This window comes from Bombina bombina, chromosome 8 (genome assembly GCF_027579735.1).
Source record: "Bombina bombina isolate aBomBom1 chromosome 8, aBomBom1.pri, whole genome shotgun sequence".
NCBI lineage: Eukaryota > Metazoa > Chordata > Amphibia > Anura > Bombinatoridae > Bombina > Bombina bombina.
Window position 1 is genome coordinate 11,277,735 of NC_069506.1, and position 19,867 is coordinate 11,297,601.

The following is a 19,867-nucleotide window of genomic DNA, read 5'->3' on the forward strand; positions in this document are numbered from 1 at the left end:
TGTTACTTTTCAGGAGCGCAGAGACAAAAAAAAAACATATTTAGCATCTTCGAGAGATCTTCCACACTTTAGTGCACACTTATTATATGGTTCGTATCCTATAAATAGTCACATATAAACATTCTCTGCCGAAAACACTGCACTATAGGGATCACAGTCTCTAGTTTCACGTCGCATTAAAGAAAGATGCGGTTTCTTTACACAATTTTATTGTTTTTTAATTGGGATTAAAAGGTTAATTATACAAAGCATTTTATTCAAAACAGAACAGGCTTTAGGATCAAATTAAATGGATATTCAATGAACTCCCTGAACAGCACAAGCTTAGCCTGTATGTCCCATGACCTAACGAGTTTTGAGATCTGTAATATCACACGAGTCGCCAATATCGTTAAGACTGTGCTATTACTTCTGCGCAGCTCAGTACCTGAAACAGCGCAGTCTCACCACTGTCGGCTACTTAACCACTTAGTGTGAAAACGATGGGGCATATTTATCAAGCTCTGTATGGAGTTTGATGCCCCGGTTTCCATGCGAGCCTTCAGGCTCTCCTGAAACAAAGGTCTGAAGACGGCTACTCCATAACTTTTCGGCCTGCTCTGAGGCCGCGGACAGAAATCAACCCTATCGAATACGATCAGGTTGATTGACACCCCCCTGCTAGCGACCGATTGGCCGCGAATTCTGCAGGGGGCGGGCATTGGCACCAGCAGTTCACAAGAACTGCTGGTGCAATGATAAACGCAGACAGCGCTTGCTTGTCGGCATGATAAAGCCAGACAGTGTATGCTGTCGGCATTTATCGATTGCGTGCGGCGGACATGATCTGCAATATAGGATCATGTCTGCTCGCACCATAATAAATAGGCCCCTATAGCTGTCGTAAAGGGTACGTGTTGCAGTTATTACTGGGTTAAAAAAATTAGATGCTTTAATTTTGCATTACTAATCTTAGTTATGTGTTTAACCAAAGTCAAAATTGATAAAACCCATAGTTCAATAAAGAATGGCAGCTATCAAGCAGAACATGGCTCTCGGCCAATCAGGAGTGGCATATGTAACCACCATCATGGAGATTTCCTCTTTCAGAGGTTTGTTGCTTGCGCAGGAGTTAATCTATTGTTTAATAATTATCAGCGTGCTCAGCACATTAGCAGACAGACATTTTTATTATCAGAATTACTTTATTGCATCTGTATAATGAATGACACCTTTACAAGGCCTGTACTCACTTATCAAAGTCCCCAGCTAAAAATGACTTATAAGTCACCACACAAAATGTTATGGCACATGCGCACTGACACCAACAGATATAAACCTGCTCAATGAATTAAAGTTACAGAAAACGCATAAGCACTTTTATGCTAATTATACATCTGAGAAAAAAATAACCCAGCAAACAAACATGTCCACTATAATAATAGTCGCGCAAAGTTTTTATTGTTTTTTGCTCGCACGCTAACTGCTCTTAAAGTAAAAAAATAGCACCGCTGCATTATAGCGTGCTTCTTACAGTTTGAAATTAAATCAGGCGCACTAACTTCAGGATAAACATAAGGCTATCCTACATACTAATTAATGCCTGGGATAAACATAAGGCTTTCCTACATACTAATTAATGCCTGGGATAAGTATAAGGCTATCCTACATGCTAATTAATGGCCTGGGATAAATATAACGCTATCCTACATACTAATACTGCCTAGGGATAAACATAGGCTATCCTACATACTAATTAATGCCTGGATAAGCATAAGGCTATCCTACATACTAATTACTGCCTGGGATAAGCGTAAGGCTATCCTACATACTAATGAATGCCTGGGATAAGCATAAGGCTATACTACATACTAATTACTGCCTGGGATAAGCGTAAGGCTATCCTACATACTAATGAATGCCTGGGATAAACATAAGGCTATCCTACATACTAATTAATGCCTGAGATAAGCATAAGGCTATCCTACATACTAATTAATGCCTGGGATAAACATAAGGCTATCCTACATGCTAATTAATGCCTGGGATAAATATAAGGCTATCCTACAAACTAATGAATGCCTGGGATAAACATAAGGCTATCCTACATACTAATTAATGCCTGAGATAAGCATAAGGCTATCCTACATACTAATTAATGCCTGGGATAAACATAAGGCTATCCTACATGCTAATTAATGCCTGGCATAAATATAAGGCTATCCTACATACTAATTAATGCCTGGGATAAACATAAGGCTATCCTACATACTAATTAATGTCTGGGATAAACATAAGGATATCCTACATACTAATTAATGCCTGGGATAAGAATAAGGCTATTCTACATACTAAATACTGCCTGGGATAAGAATAAGACTATCCTACATACTAATTAATGCCTGGGATAAGCATAAGGATATCCTACATACTAATTAATGCCTGGGATAAGCATAAGGCTATTCTACATACTAATTAATGCCTGGGATAAGCATAAGGCTATTCTACATACTAATTAATTCCTGTGATAAACATAAGGCTACCGTACATACTAATTAATGCCTGGGATAAACATAAGACTATCCTACATACTAATTAATGCCTGGGATAAACATAAGACTATCCTACATACTAATTAATGCCTGGGATAAACATAAGGCTATCCTACATACTAATTAATGCCTGTGATAAGCATGAGGCTATCCTACATACTAATTAATGCCTGTGATAAGCATGAGGCTATCCTACGGACTAATTAATGTCTGGGATAAGCATAAGGCTATCCTACATACTAATTAATGCCTGTGATAAGCATGAGGCTATCTTACATACTTAATGCCTGGGATAAGCCTGAGGCTATCCTACGGACTAATTAATGTCTGGGATAAGCATAAGGCTATCCTATGTACTAATTAATTCCTGGGATAAACATAAAGCTATCCTACATACTAATTAATGCCTGTGATAAGCATCAGGCTATCCTATGTACTAATTAATGTCTGGGATAAGCATATAATACCTACACACATAGATACACACACATACACATGCGCGCACACACATATACAAATACACACACACACACACATAATACATACACATATACATACAAACACATACACAGACATAAATATACATACACATACATACAAATACACACACACACATATACAAATACACACATTCCCACACAAACATACATGCACATACATACACACACAAAACACACACACACACACACACACACACACATATATATATATATATATACTATATATAATTATTTTTTATTAAAATAAAGACTGTCTGGCAAATGTACAGATTTGTATTTAGAGGACAACACTTTTTTCTGAGCATATTGAGGTCAGCTAGATAGAAACCAGTTTTTCTACATTATATCCTGGCAGAAAGTGAGAATATCTTGTTTCACTGCATTAGAGCAACCTGCAGACATAGATGCTAAGATAGTTCTTCTTGGCGGTGTGTGAAACTATCACGTTCAGTCACTGGACTATATTCATTAAAGCTCAGTGCGCTGGTGAGATGCTACCTGCCAGCCCTCAGCACATAGGCACCTGCAAGATTCATAAAGATAGCGGGTGTAAGGCCAAAGAGTTGTAACCTTAGTCCCATAGAAAAGACTGGAACAAAAACCTTCACCCTTTGCACAATCTCACTTTTCCTACTATGGCTTATTATGAGTGCACTCAGCAGCACTTGCTGGGTTAGATGGGAAATATTAAAGTGACACTAAATACTGTGTCATTTTATATATTAAATATAAAAATATTCCCCATTACTGGGGTGGATCAATAAATATACATATATAGAATATCTCTATGTTTCTGCATTGTACATTTCTATCAGTAGATATGTGATACTTGTAGAGGAATATTGTAAGGTAATGAGGCAGCTCCTCAGTCTTAATGCATATCATTTTCAGTTATGTAAATAGGAGAGCCAGGTAAAATGCATTAGGGACCACAGGTCTTTGGTTAGCAAGCTAAATATATAATATTACTTCTCTTGTGCTGCAAAATAAAATATGTTGATGTATCAATTTAAAAAAAAATGCTATAGGAATTCTGATTAGTTCCATGAACAATAATGATACTGATATATTGTTTACTTTTATATAACAAGCAAGAGTATGCATGTATTTTGCATTTGATATTGTTTTATTTACAAGGGCAAAATGAAAAAGTCAGACTAAAATATAATTTGAACCTTAAGCAGAACACAAAATGCATTATGTTCCACTTGAACATTATAAATCTGTCTTCATTAATGAATATGGTGTTGGAATTATTCTTTTAGAGTGTTCCCCACTGCAGACACATTCATAAGGAGAAACCCATTTGTTATAAATATTTTCAGTGTTGTAATTCTCCCCAGAGAAAAACTATGAAACAGACCCAATGCGAAAATAAATCTGCCAGAGAAATTTGCAAGTTCAAACATTATCTATTTGTATATTTGCATATTTGTAAGCAAAAATCTTAAACTTGCAGCAAGAGAAAATATTGAATCATAAGTTCTAAAGTTGAGAAGTGTCAGTGTAGCAATGTGGTGTTGTGCAAAATGTAGCTGTAAATACAAATGTGATTATTAGCGTGGAGAAAAAAAATATATATCTGGCATTTTATGGCAAATATGGGGGGTGGTTCAAAGTTCCGTGCTTGAACACTGGTCATAAAATATTGTAAATATGGATGAATGTCATCTTAAAATGTAGTTATTTACTCAATGAGCAATATTCATTAAGCAGTGTCTTTGGTCTCTCCAGCTTGACTGCATTCTGTGTAATTTTGTGCAGCTGGGCAAGTAATAGGGAAGGACATTTGGATCTTTCGTGAGAATCCATTTGAGGAAATAAGCAGCGGCTCGTGCCCTTTGGATATTTTTGTAGCCGGATTGATTCCTGTAAAAGATCCCCACACTAAGATCTCTGCAAATCCAGGTCTTAGAGTGGGGATTTTTTGCAAGCACTAATCCGGCTATGAAAATACTTGAAGGGCATGAGATGGTTTGCTAAAACTCACTTATCTGCTAGGGATGCGCATTCGGATCTTTCGTGAGGATCCAAATGCGCATCCCTAGCAGGTAAGTGAGATTTTGCAAACCATCTTCATAGAATAACAAGGAGCTGGTGTGGCTATAGGGCTTCATTTATCAAGAAGCAAATGTCGCTTCGGGGGCCATCATTTAAGGCTCCCCTAAAACGTAAGAAGCAGTGGATGTAATAGCGCTGCTCCTTAACCTTTTAGGTGGCGAATTGAAATCATCCCAATCCAATCGGGATGATTGACAGCCCCTGCCAGTGAGCAGGGAGCAGTATTGCGCAAGAATTTTACCAGGAATGCTTGTGCAATGTTAAATGTGGACATTGTATGTCCCCACAACTTTTAATAAATCTACCACATAGAGTCACTTAGTGAATCGGATTCTAGTGCAGCATTTTCAGATTTGGTGCATGCAGATATTGGAACTGCGCACTGAGTTCAGGACATTTGCTATGTTGTGGGATTCAATTAAGTTAATTTCACATATTGCTGGTCTGAAAGTGACATTTGACCTGAGGCTGGGATAGAGTTAATTCTATGGCTAGCTGTCATTTGTTACGTGGTGACATGACACCTAACCAGCTTTAGCAATAATCAACAAGCTAATTGCCATAACCAGTACATGTATATGTTTATCTGTATATGTAGTATATATGTGTATATTTTTATCTGTATATAAAGTGTATATGTGTATATGTTTATCTGTATATGTAGTATATATGTGTATATGTTTATCTGTATATGAAGTGTATATGTGTATATGTTTATCTGTATATGCAGTATATATGGGTATATGTTTATCTGTATATGTAGTGTATATGTGTATATGTTTATCTGTATATGTAGTATATATGTGTATATGTTTATATGCTTATCTGTATATGTAGTATATATGTGTATATGTTTATCTGTATATGTAGTATATATGTGTATATGTTTATCTGTATATAAAGTGTATATGTGTATATGTTTATCTGTATATGTAGTATATATGTGTATATGTTTATCTGTATATGTAGTATATATGTGTATATGTTTATCTGTATATGTAGTATATATGTGTATATGTTTATATGCTTATCTGTATATGTAGTGTATATGTGTATATGCTTATCTGAATATGTAGTATATATGTGTATATGTTTATCAGTATATGTAGTATATATGTGTATATGTTTATATGCTTATCTGTATATGTAGTGTATATGTGTATATGTTTATCTGTACATGTAGTGTATATATGTGTATCTGTATATGAAGTATATATGTGTATATGTTTATCTGTATATGTAGGGTGTATGTTTATCTGTACATGTAGTGTATATATGTGTATCTGTATATGAAGTGTATATGTGTATATGTGTATCTGTATATGAAGTGTATATGTGTATATGCTTATCTGTATATGTAGGGTGTATGTTTATCTGTACATGTAGTGTATATGTGTATCTGTATATGAAGTGTATATGTGTATATGTTTATCTGTATATGAAGTATATACGTGTATATGTTTATCTGTATATGTAGTGTACATGTGTATATGTTTATCTGTACATGTAGTGTATATATGTGTATATGTATATCTGTATATAATGTGTATATGTGTATATGTTTATCTGTATATGAAGTGTATATGTGTAAATGTTTATCTGTATATGAAGTGTATATGTGTATATGTTTATCTGTATATGTAGTGTATATATGTGTACATGTTTATCTGTATATGTAGTGTATATATGTGTATATGTTTATCTGTATATGAAGTATATATGTGTATATGTTTAACTGTATATGTAGTGTATATGTTTATCTGTATATGAAGTATATATTTGTATATGTTTATCTGTATATGTAGCATATATGTGTATATGTTTATATGTAGTGTATATGTGTGTATGTTTATCTGGATATGAAGTGTATATGTGTATATGTTTATCTGTATATGAAGTGTATATGTGTTTATGTGTATCTGTATTTGTAGTGTATATGTGTATATGTTTATCTGTATATGAAGTATATATGTGTATATGTTTATCTGTATATGAAGTATATATGTGTAAATGTTTATCTGTATATGAAATATGAAGTGTATATGTGTATATGTTTATCTGTATATGTAGTGTATTGATTTTTAGTGTCATTTCTCTTGAAAAAGTCTGAGCGTCCTCAGACGAAACGCGTAGAGACTATTGAACTGTTGGACTTTGGTTCCACACAGACAACTTGTGTCTGTTTAATATAACTGAGGATTATCCTACAGCAAGTGCCACACTTGGTTTTCCATTACGGCTGGGGTGCCATATCGCTTTGAGGACTCCCTCCTTACACCAGTGGAATCTAAGTCTGGAGATCACGTTTTTAATGCTGACTTATACTTTTTATTCTGTAAGTAGCCATTTGTCTATGTGCGCTTACCTATATTAAAATTTGCTACACTTGAATCGGGCTGCGCCTGTTTCTGTCTTCTTTTTACAGTATATGTAGTATATATATGTGTAAATGTTTAGCTGTATATGTAGTATATATATATATATGTGTATATGTATATCTGTATATGAAGTGTATATGTGTAATTGTATATGTTTATCTGTATATGAAGTATATATGTGTAAATGTTTATCTGTATATGAAATATGAAGTGTATATGTGTATATGTTTATCTGTATATGAAGTATATATGTGTAAATGTTTACCTGTATATGAAATATGAAGTGTATATGTGTATATGTTTATCTGTATATGAAGTATATATGTGTAAATGATTATCTGTATATGAAATATGAAGTGTATATGTGTATATGTGTATCTGTATATGTAGTGTATATATGTGTAAATGTTTATCTGTATATGAAATATGAAGTGTATATGTCTATATGTGTATCTGTATATGTAGTGTATATATGTGTAAATGTTTAGCTGTATATGAAATATGAAGTGTATATGTGTATATGTGTATCTGTATATGTAGTGTATATATGTGTAAATGTTTATCTGTATATGAAATATGAAGTGTATATGTGTATATGTGTATCTGTATATGTAGTGTATATATGTGTAAATGTTTAGCTATATATGTAGTGTATATATGTGTAAATGTTTAGCTGTATATGTAGTGTACATATGTGTATATGTTTAGCTGTATATGAAGTATATATGTGTATTTGTTTATCTGTATATGAAGTCTATGGGGGCCTATTTTTTAATATGCGAGTGGACATGAGTAGCGTATCCTGTTTGCTGCACATTGATAAATGCTGACCGCATACGCTGTTGGCATTTATCACTACACCAGCAGTTCTTGTGAACTGCTTGTGCAATGCCACCCTCTGCAGATTCACGGACAATCGGCCGCTAGTAGGCGGTGTCAATCAGCCTGATCATATTTGATCGGGTTGATTTCTGTCCGCGGCCTCAGAGGCAGCGGACAAGATATGGAGCAGTGATCCATATGGAGCTTGATAATTTATATGTTTATCTGTATATGAAGGGGCCGGTTTATCATATGTCAGGCAAACACGATTCGCTGACGGGATCATGTCTGCCCGACATATATACATACATTTATATATGTGTATATGTTTATCTGTATATGTAGTGTATATGTTTATCTGTATATGTAGTGTATATGTGTATCTGTATATGTAGTGTATGTGTGTATCTGTATATGTAGTGTATATGTGTATCTGTATATTAGTGTATATATTTATCTGTATATGTGTATCTGTATATGTAGTGTATATGTGTATCTGTATATGTAGTGTATATGTGTATATGTGTATCTGTATATGTAGTGTATATGTGTATCTGTATATGTAGTGTATATGTGTATATGTGTATCTGTATATGTAGTGTATATGTTTATCTGTATATGTAGTATATATGTGTATCTGTATATGTAGTGTATATGTTTATCTGTATATATGTGTATATGTGTATCTGTATATGTAGTGTATATGTTTATCTGTATATGTAGTGCATATGTGTATCTGTATATGTAGTGTATATGTGTGTATATGTTTATCTGTATATGTGTATATGTTTATCTGTATATATGTGTATAAGGTGTATCTGTATATGTAGTGTATATGTATATGTAGTGTATATGTTTATCTGTATATGTAGTGTATATGGTATCTGTATATGTAGTGTATATGTTTATCTGTATACATGTGTAAATATTTATCTGTATATGTAGTGCATATGTGTATCTGTATATGTAGTGTATATGTTTATCTGTATATATGTGTAAATGTTTATCTGTATATGTAGTGTATATGTTTATCTGTATATATGTGTATATGTGTATCTGTATATGTAGTGTATATGTTTATCTGTATATGTAGTGTATATGTGTATCTGTATATGTAGTGTATATCTGTGTATATGTTTATCTGTATATATGTGTATCTGTATATGTAGTGTATATGTTTATCTGTATATGCAGTGTATATGTTTATCTGTATATGTAGTGTATATGTGTACCTGTATATGTAGTGTATATGTTTATCTGTATATATGTGTAAATATGTATCTGTATATGTAGTGTATATGTTTATCTGTATATGTAATGTATATGTTTATCTGTATATGTAGTGTATATGTTTATCTGTATATATGTGTAAATGTTTATCTGTATATGTAGTGTATATGTTTATCTGTATATGTAGTGTATATGTTTATCTGTATATGTAGTGTATCTTTTTATCTGTATACATGTGTAAATGTTTATCTGTATATGTAGTGTATATGTTAATCTGTATATATGTGTATATGTGTATCTGTATATGTAGTGTATATGTTTATCTGTATATATGTGTATATGTGTATCTGTATATGTAGTGTATATATTTATCTGTATATATGTGTATATGTGTATCTGTTTATGTAGTGTATATGTTTATCTGTATATGAAGTATATATGTGTAAATGTTTAACTGTATATGTAGTGTATATGTGTATATGTTTATCTGTATATGTAGTGTATATGTGTATATGTTTATCAGTATATGTAGTGTATATGTGTATATGTTTATCAGTATATGTAGTGTATATATGTGTAAATGTTTATTTGTATATGTAGTGTATATATGTGTAAATGTTTATCTGTATATGTAGTGTATATATGTGTAAATGTTTATCTGTATATGTAGTGTATATATGTGTAAATGTTTATCTGTATATATGTGTATATGTGTATCTGTTTATGTAGTGTATATGTTTATCTGTATATGAAGTATATATGTGTAAATGTTTAACTGTATATGTAGTGTATATGTGTATATGTTTATCTGTATATGTAGTGTATATGTGTATATGTTTATCTGTATATGTAGTGTATATATGTGTAAATGTTTATCTGTATATGTAGTGTATATGTGTATATATTTATCTGTATATGTAGTATATATGTGTAAATGTTTATCTGTATATGTAGTGTATATGTGTATATGTTTATCTGTATATGAAGTATATATGTGTAAATGTTTATCTGTATATGTAGTGTATAAATGTGTAAATGTTTATCTGTATATGTAGTGTATATATGTGTATATGTTTATCTGTATATGTAGTGTATATATGTGTAAATGTTTATCTGTATATGTAGTGTATATGTGTGTAAATGTTTATCTGTATATGTAGTGTATATGTGTATATGTTTATCTGTATGTGTAGTGTAAATGTTTATCTGTATATGTAGCATATATGTGTATATGTTTATATGTAGTGTATATGTGTGTATGTTTATCTGTATATGAAGTGTATATGTGTATATGTTTATCTGTATATGAAGTGTATATGTGTTTATGTGTATCTGTATTTGTAGTGTATATGTGTATATGTTTATCTGTATATGAAGTATATATGTGTATATGTTTATCTGTATATGAAGTATATATGTGTAAATGTTTATCTGTATATGAAATATGAAGTGTATATGTGTATATGTTTATCTGTATATGTAGTGTATTGATTTTTAGTGTCATTTCTCTTGAAAAAGTCTGAGCGTCCTCAGACGAAACGCGTAGAGACTATTGAACTGTTGGACTTTGGTTCCACACAGACAACTTGTGTCTGTTTAATATAACTGAGGATTATCCTACAGCAAGTGCCACACTTGGTTTTCCATTACGGCTGGGGTGCCATATCGCTTTGAGGACTCCCTCCTTACACCAGTGGAATCTAAGTCTGGAGATCACGTTTTTAATGCTGACTTATACTTTTTATTCTGTAAGTAGCCATTTGTCTATGTGCGCTTACCTATATTAAAATTTGCTACACTTGAATCGGGCTGCGCCTGTTTCTGTCTTCTTTTTACAGTATATGTAGTGTATATATGTGTAAATGTTTAGCTGTATATGTAGTATATATATATATATATGTGTATATGTATATCTGTATATGAAGTGTATATGTGTATCAGTGATGTGCGGTAAAGTCAGAGGCTGGTGAGGCACTGGCTATGAAACACCCGGAAAACACGCACACACATATATATATATATATATATATATATATATATATATATATATTATATATATATATATATATATATATATATATATATATATATATATATATATATATGTTTATTCTTAGAGCTGATTATAAGATTAAAAGTGATATTTACTTCTACAACCTTTTGATTTTGTTGGTCTTCCCTAATGTGAACTCCCACCAGCCCTTTATAATATTCCATGACTGTATATTAATTGGATTGTTAGTTTATCTTTAACCCCAAATATAATACAGACCGTCAAACAAGTAGGCAGGCCCCACAGATTTTTTTTTTTTTATTATTTGTTTTAAAAAATAATCTAGGTCTCGGCAGCACCTGCTGAGCTGTGACTTGATAATCTATGGAAATACTGAAGTAAAATTGGCTGATAGCTACATAAATAGCAGTTTTTTTCCGTTTATTTTCTGTACATCTTTGGTTTGCGCATGCACACTGTGCAGGGAGTCAAACGACGCTGGTCATGTTCTCCTGGTGCTGTCAATCACCAGGAGAACATACATGAACGGCGCTCATTGACTAAGAGGCTGCATAAGAGATGCCTCCTATATTAAGTTTTTAACCGCGCTGCAGCAAAAAAAAAAAACACAGGTGGCAGCTGATCGGCTTCAGGTAGCAACGCATGCTACAATATTGCGCAATATAGAGAAAAGAAAAAAAATGGGAAAAAAGTTTAATTTTTTTTAATTGATTTTTAAATTCAAAATGCCCCAAATGGCAGGTGCGGCAGTGCCTCACCTGCCTCCTATGACTGCACATCACTGATGTGTATATGTTTATCTGTATATGAAGTATATATGTGTAAATGTTTATCTGTATATGAAATATGAAGTGTATATGTGTATATGTTTATCTGTATATGAAGTATATATGTGTAAATGTTTATCTGTATATGAAATATGAAGTGTATATGTGTATATGTTTATCTGTATATATGTGTTTATGTGTATCTGTATTTGTAGTGTATATGTGTATATGTTTATCTGTATATGAAGTATATATGTGTATATGTTTATCTGTATATGAAGTATATATGTGTAAATGTTTATCTGTATATGAAATATGAAGTGTATATGTGTATATGTTTATCTGTATATGAAGTATATATGTGTAAATGTTTATCTGTATATGAAATATGAAGTGTATATGTGTATATGTTTATCTGTATATGAAGTATATATGTGTAAATGTTTATCTGTATATGAAATATGAAGTGTATATGTGTATATGTTTATCTGTATATGAAGTATATATGTGTAAATGATTATCTGTATATGAAATATGAAGTGTATATGTGTATATGTGTATCTGTATATGTAGTGTATATATGTGTAAATGTTTATCTGTATATGAAATATGAAGTGTATATGTCTATATGTGTATCTGTATATGTAGTGTATATATGTGTAAATGTTTAGCTGTATATGTAGTGTATATATGTGTAAATGTTTAGCTGTATATGTAGTGTACATATGTGTATATGTTTAGCTGTATATGAAGTATATATGTGTATTTGTTTATCTGTATATGAAGTCTATGGGGGCCTATTTTTTAATATGCGAGTGGACATGAGTAGCGTATCCTGTTTGCTGCACATTGATAAATGCTGACCGCATACACTGTTGGCATTTATCACTGCACCAGCAGTTCTTGTGAACTGCTTGTGCAATGCCACCCTCTGCAGATTCACGGACAATCGGCCGCTAGTAGGCGGTGTCAATCAGCCTGATCATATTTGATCGGGTTGATTTCTGTCCGCGGCCTCAGAGGCAGCGGACAAGATATGGAGCAGTGATCCATATGAAGCTTGATAATTTATATGTTTATCTGTATATGAAGGGGCCGGTTTATCATATGTCAGGCAAACACGATTCGCTGACGGGATCATGTCTGCCCGACATATATACATACATTAACATTTATATATGTGTATATGTTTATCTGTATATGTAGTGTATATGTTTATCTGTATATGTAGTGTATATGTGTATCTGTATATGTAGTGTATGTGTGTATCTGTATATGTAGTGTATATGTGTATCTGTATATTAGTGTATATATTTATCTGTATATGTGTATCTGTATATGTAGTGTATATGTGTATCTGTATATGTAGTGTATATGTGTATATGTGTATCTGTATATGTAGTGTATATGTGTATCTGTATATGTAGTGTATATGTGTATATGTGTATCTGTATATGTAGTATATATGTTTATCTGTATATGTAGTATATATGTGTATCTGTATATGTAGTGTATATGTTTATCTGTATATATGTGTATATGTGTATCTGTATATGTAGTGTATATGTTTATCTGTATATGTAGTGCATATGTGTATCTGTATATGTAGTGTATATGTGTGTATATGTTTATCTGTATATGTGTATATGTTTATCTGTATATATGTGTATAAGTGTATCTGTATATGTAGTGTATATGTATATGTAGTGTATATGTTTATCTGTATATGTAGTGTATATGTGTATCTGTATATGTAGTGTATATGTTTATCTGTATACATGTGTAAATATTTATCTGTATATGTAGTGCATATGTGTATCTGTATATGTAGTGTATATGTTTATCTGTATATATGTGTAAATGTTTATCTGTATATGTAGTGTATATGTTTATCTGTATATATGTGTATATGTGTATCTGTATATGTAGTGTATATGTTTATCTGTATATGTAGTGTATATGTGTATCTGTATATGTAGTGTATATCTGTGTATATGTTTATCTGTATATATGTGTATCTGTGTATGTAGTGTATATGTTTATCTGTATATGCAGTGTATATGTTTATCTGTATATGTAGTGTATATGTGTACCTGTATATGTAGTGTATATGTTTATCTGTATATATGTGTAAATATTTATCTGTATATGTAGTGTATATGTTTATCTGTATATGTAATGTATATGTTTATCTGTATATGTAGTGTATATGTTTATCTGTATATATGTGTAAATGTTTATCTGTATATGTAGTGTATATGTTTATCTGTATATGTAGTGTATATGTTTATCTGTATATGTAGTGTATATGTTTATCTGTATATGTAGTGTATATGTGTATCTGTATATGTAGTGTATATGTTTATCTGTATATATGTGTATATGTGTATCTGTATATGTAGTGTATATATTTATCTGTATATATGTGTATATGTGTATCTGTTTATGTAGTGTATATGTTTATCTGTATATGAAGTATATATGTGTAAATGTTTAACTGTATATGTAGTGTATATGTGTATATGTTTATCTGTATATGTAGTGTATATGTGTATATGTTTATCAGTATATGTAGTGTATATATGTGTAAATGTTTATTTGTATATGTAGTGTATATATGTGTAAATGTTTATCTGTATATGTAGTGTATATATGTGTAAATGTTTATCTGTATATGTAGTGTATATATGTGTAAATGTTTATCTGTATATATGTGTATATGTGTATCTGTTTATGTAGTGTATATGTTTATCTGTATATGAAGTATATATGTGTAAATGTTTAACTGTATATGTAGTGTATATGTGTATATGTTTATCTGTATATGTAGTGTATATGTGTATATGTTTATCTGTATATGTAGTGTATATATGTGTAAATGTTTATCTGTATATGTAGTGTATATGTGTATATGTTTATCTGTATATGAAGTATATATGTGTAAATGTTTATCTGTATATGTAGTGTATATATGTGTAAATGTTTATCTGTATATGTAGTGTATATATGTGTATATGTTTATCTGTATATGTAGTGTATATATGTGTAAATGTTTATCTGTATATGTAGTGTATATGTGTGTAAATGTTTATCTGTATATGTAGTGTATATGTGTGTATATGTTTATCTGTATATGTAGTGTAAATGTTTATCTGTATATGTAGTGTACATATGTGTAAAGGTTTATATGTATATGTAGTGTATATATGTGTAAATGTTTATCTGTATATGAAGTATATATGTGTAAATGTTTATCTGTATATGTAGTGTATATATGTGTAAATGTTTATCTGTATATGTAGTGTATATGTGTATATGTGTATCTGTTTATGTAGTGTATATGTTTATCTGTATATGTAGTGTATATATGTGTAAATGTTTATCTGTATATGTAGTGTATATATGTGTAAATGTTTATCTGTATATGTAGTGTATATATGTGTAAATGTTTATCTGTATATGTAGTGTATATGTAGTGTATATGTTTATCTGTATATGTAGTGTATATGTTTATCTGTATATGTAGTGTATATGTAGTGTATATGTAGTGTATATGTAGTGTATATGTTTATCTGTATATGTAGTGTATATGTTTATCTGTATATGAAGTATATATGTGTAAATGTTTATCTGTATATGTAGTGTATCTGTATATGTTTATCTGTATATGTAGTGTATATGTTTATCTGTATATGTAGTGTATATATGTGTATATGTTTATCTGTATATGTAGTGTATATATGTGTATATGTTTATCTGTATATGTAGTGTATATATGTGTATATGTTTATCTGTATATGTAGTGTATATATGTGTATATGTTTATCTGTATATGTAGTGTATACATGTGTAAATGTTTATCTGTATATGTAGTGTATATGTTTATCTGTATATGTAGTGTATATATGTGTATATGTTTATCTGTATATGTAGTGTACATATGTGTATATGTTTATCTGTATATGTAGTGTAAATGTTTATCTGTATATGTGTAAATGTTTATCTGTATATGTAGGGTGTCTGTTTAATATTTACATTACATTACTTTTTCATTTCAGACAAGACAAAGCTTGTTTCCTCTTCAGAGTGTTACTTGAAGTCAAAATCTGTTTCTGGATTTCTATGTCCTACAATTATATTGAAACATGTTTTGTCCCCAGAATTTCCCTTTTCCTTGGGTGTATCTGGAAATGTAAAGTGTAAGTTATCAGCATATGATTTTAATAGTTATATAACCTGAAAAGTATAATTGTATACTTGATGTAATTGTCTGTGTTTATACTGTATGTACCATCAATTCTTCCAAATAACACAAATAAATTCAAATTTTAAACAGCAAATATTACAGAAAGGGATTTTATGCACAGCTGGGAAATCACTGAACTATAAATAGTCAGGTAGAGAAATACAGCTTCTTATAGCAGACAGGAATCACCTAACCAGCCTGAAATGTCAGTTAATAATTCTAATACCCCACACTCCTCTGGCCACTTCAAAAGTCAATTTTTCTGTGAGCTAAAGGTTTGAGCTGTTGTCCAATCAGCGCTCTCGTCTTAAGGCCTTTTTGTTGTAGCTAGAGAGCTGATTGGACAAAATTCAAAAGGTTAGCTCTCCGAAAAGTGACTTTTAAAGTTGGTGGCCGAAGTGCAGGTATTTGAATTTCATATCTATATTAAAAAGTAAGTTATAGCGCATCTTCATTACAACTGATAAATTCAACTCCATTTGAAATATCACTAACATTCCGGATCTGTTTTTATAAAGAGAGAGTTTACCATCACTTTACCACCTGCACTGGAAGTTTGTTCTATGCATTAACTGCAAATTATACCTAAGCCTTCTTTTCGCCAATGTAATATCATGTTGTTCTGGTGTTTATTTTCTGTGACACGTTAGTTTGTATTGTCAGCTTTGAAATATCTATTTATTACATATACACATTCACAAACATACACATACATATACACATTCACTAACATACACACACACACACACACACATATACACATTCACAAACATACATATATACTCACACATACACACATTCAAACATACATATACACATTCACAAACATACATATATATATACACACACACATACATATACACATTCACAAACATACATATATATACACACACATGCACACATATATGCATTTACACACACACATATACACATTCACTAACATACACACACACATATACACATTCACAAACATACATATATACGCACACATACATACATATACACATTTACACACATACATATACACGTTCACTAATATACACACACACACACATATATACATATTCACAAACATACATATATACACACATACATACATATACACATTTGCACATACATATACACATTCACTAACACACACACACACACACACACACACACACACACACATACATATACACATTCACAAACATACATATATACACACACATACACATTTACACACATACATATACACATTCACTAACATGCACACACATATATACACATTCACAAACATACATATATACACACACATACATATACACATTCACTAGCATACACACACACATATACACTTTCACAAACATACACATTCACACATACACATTCACAAACATACATATATACACACACACACACACACACACATACATATACCAATTCACAAACATATACACACACACATACATATACACATTCACAAACATACATATACACACACACACACACACATACATATACCAATTCACAAACATATACACACACACATACATATACACATTCTCACACATACATACACACAAATACACACACATATATATATATATATATATATATATATATATACACATTCACTAACATACACACACACATATACACATTCACAAACATACATATATACACACACATACATACATATAAACATTTACACACATACATATACAAATTCACTAACATACACACACACACATATACACATTCACAAACATACACACACACTTACATATACACATTCACACACATACATATACACACAAAAACACATATATATATACACATTCACCAAATATATATATATACAACTTTACACACATATACACACATAGATACACATACACACACATGTACACACACAGACACATACACATATCTACACATACACACACATATATACATACATGCACGTGTGCAGACACATACATACACACATGCAGCAACACATACAGGCAGAAACATATATACACATACATACACACATGCATACATGATCATACAGACATTACATTTACACACATACAGCCACACACATGTACATACATGATTTTATATACATTCACACACACAAACAGATTTTATATATATATATATATATATATATATATATATAAACACACATACATACACACATATACACTAACACACAGGCACATACCTACACATACATACGCACATATGCACATACAAGCACTTACACACACATGCACACCACAAACACAGGTACACACCACATTCACGCCTACTCTGCTAGACGTAACCTTTGTCGTGTATTGAGTATCTGTTGAAGCAGTCTGCATAATTAGGTTTGCAATATGTCACTACATAAGTCTGCAAAATTAAAAAACATATATTAATTTAAAATGCAAAAAAGCTCACCACCCACACCCTGCCCTAATATTTGTCCAATCCAGCACATTGTAAGGGCTACACGCACCCATGCTCTTTGCTATGCAGGTTCTAGGTCAGGTAGCAGTATGAAGTACAGGGTCAAGACGTACCTTGTCAGTCCAGCATTCCCAAGGAACGAGTTGGAACATTTCACAGCATACACTGCCCACCATTTCTTATGCCTTACTTTGTACACCTGTCCAAAACCTCCTAATGCCACTGGCGTCCAATCCCCATCAAAATCTTCCTTCTTAAACTGAATTAAGTTTCCAATTTGTTCTTCCTCTTCACTGGCCATGGGAGCAAAGTGAAGCGTGTGCCGTAACCTCTGCACATTGGTTTTGTGTATTTTTCTGTGTTTTGTTTCCTGGTACAGTAAAAACACTTGTGTGAGAGGAGAGAGGGAGGGGACAATACAGAGTTACAACACTTTGGCAAACTGTACATTGTGATGACATACATTATAATGATGCTTGTATGTAAATTATAATTGCATAATTCAAGGGTACAATTCCTTGCAAGCAACTACATATTTATATCCCTTTTTAAAAGTAGATGGAAGCAAGAATTAGACTAACAGGATTCAGATAGATTGGACAACTTTCAAAATTTTAAATATCAAATAAAATTTTTCTAAAAAAAAAACAACAAAAAATGTATTTGCCATGTATTATGTTATATGCGTGTGTGTATGTATATAAATATACTGTATATATATATATATGTGTGTGTGTGTGTATTATAATTTATTTATAAAGTGCCAATTCTGCAGTGCTGTCCATGGTTAAAATTGATATAAATAAAAAATAATACAAAACTTGTAAAAGAAAAGACAAAATTTGACAAATACAGGGAACTTACAAACTAGAAGGGTAGAGGGTGGAGACTGCA

At 31.4% G+C, this 19,867-nt stretch overlaps 1 protein-coding gene across 1 annotated transcript in view; it reads right to left on the reverse strand.

The window, feature by feature from the left end:
• The window catches only part of ANKK1 (ankyrin repeat and kinase domain containing 1), a 108,970-nt gene extending 89,592 nt beyond the window's left edge, over positions 1-19,378 (reverse strand). Inside the window, exon 1 of the mRNA XM_053690123.1 lies at positions 19,087-19,378. Coding sequence (XP_053546098.1) covers positions 19,087-19,274 — 188 coding nt within the window. The 5' untranslated portion in view covers positions 19,275-19,378. The remainder of the gene's footprint in view (positions 1-19,086) is intronic.
• Between the last annotated feature and the right edge of the window lie 489 nt (positions 19,379-19,867).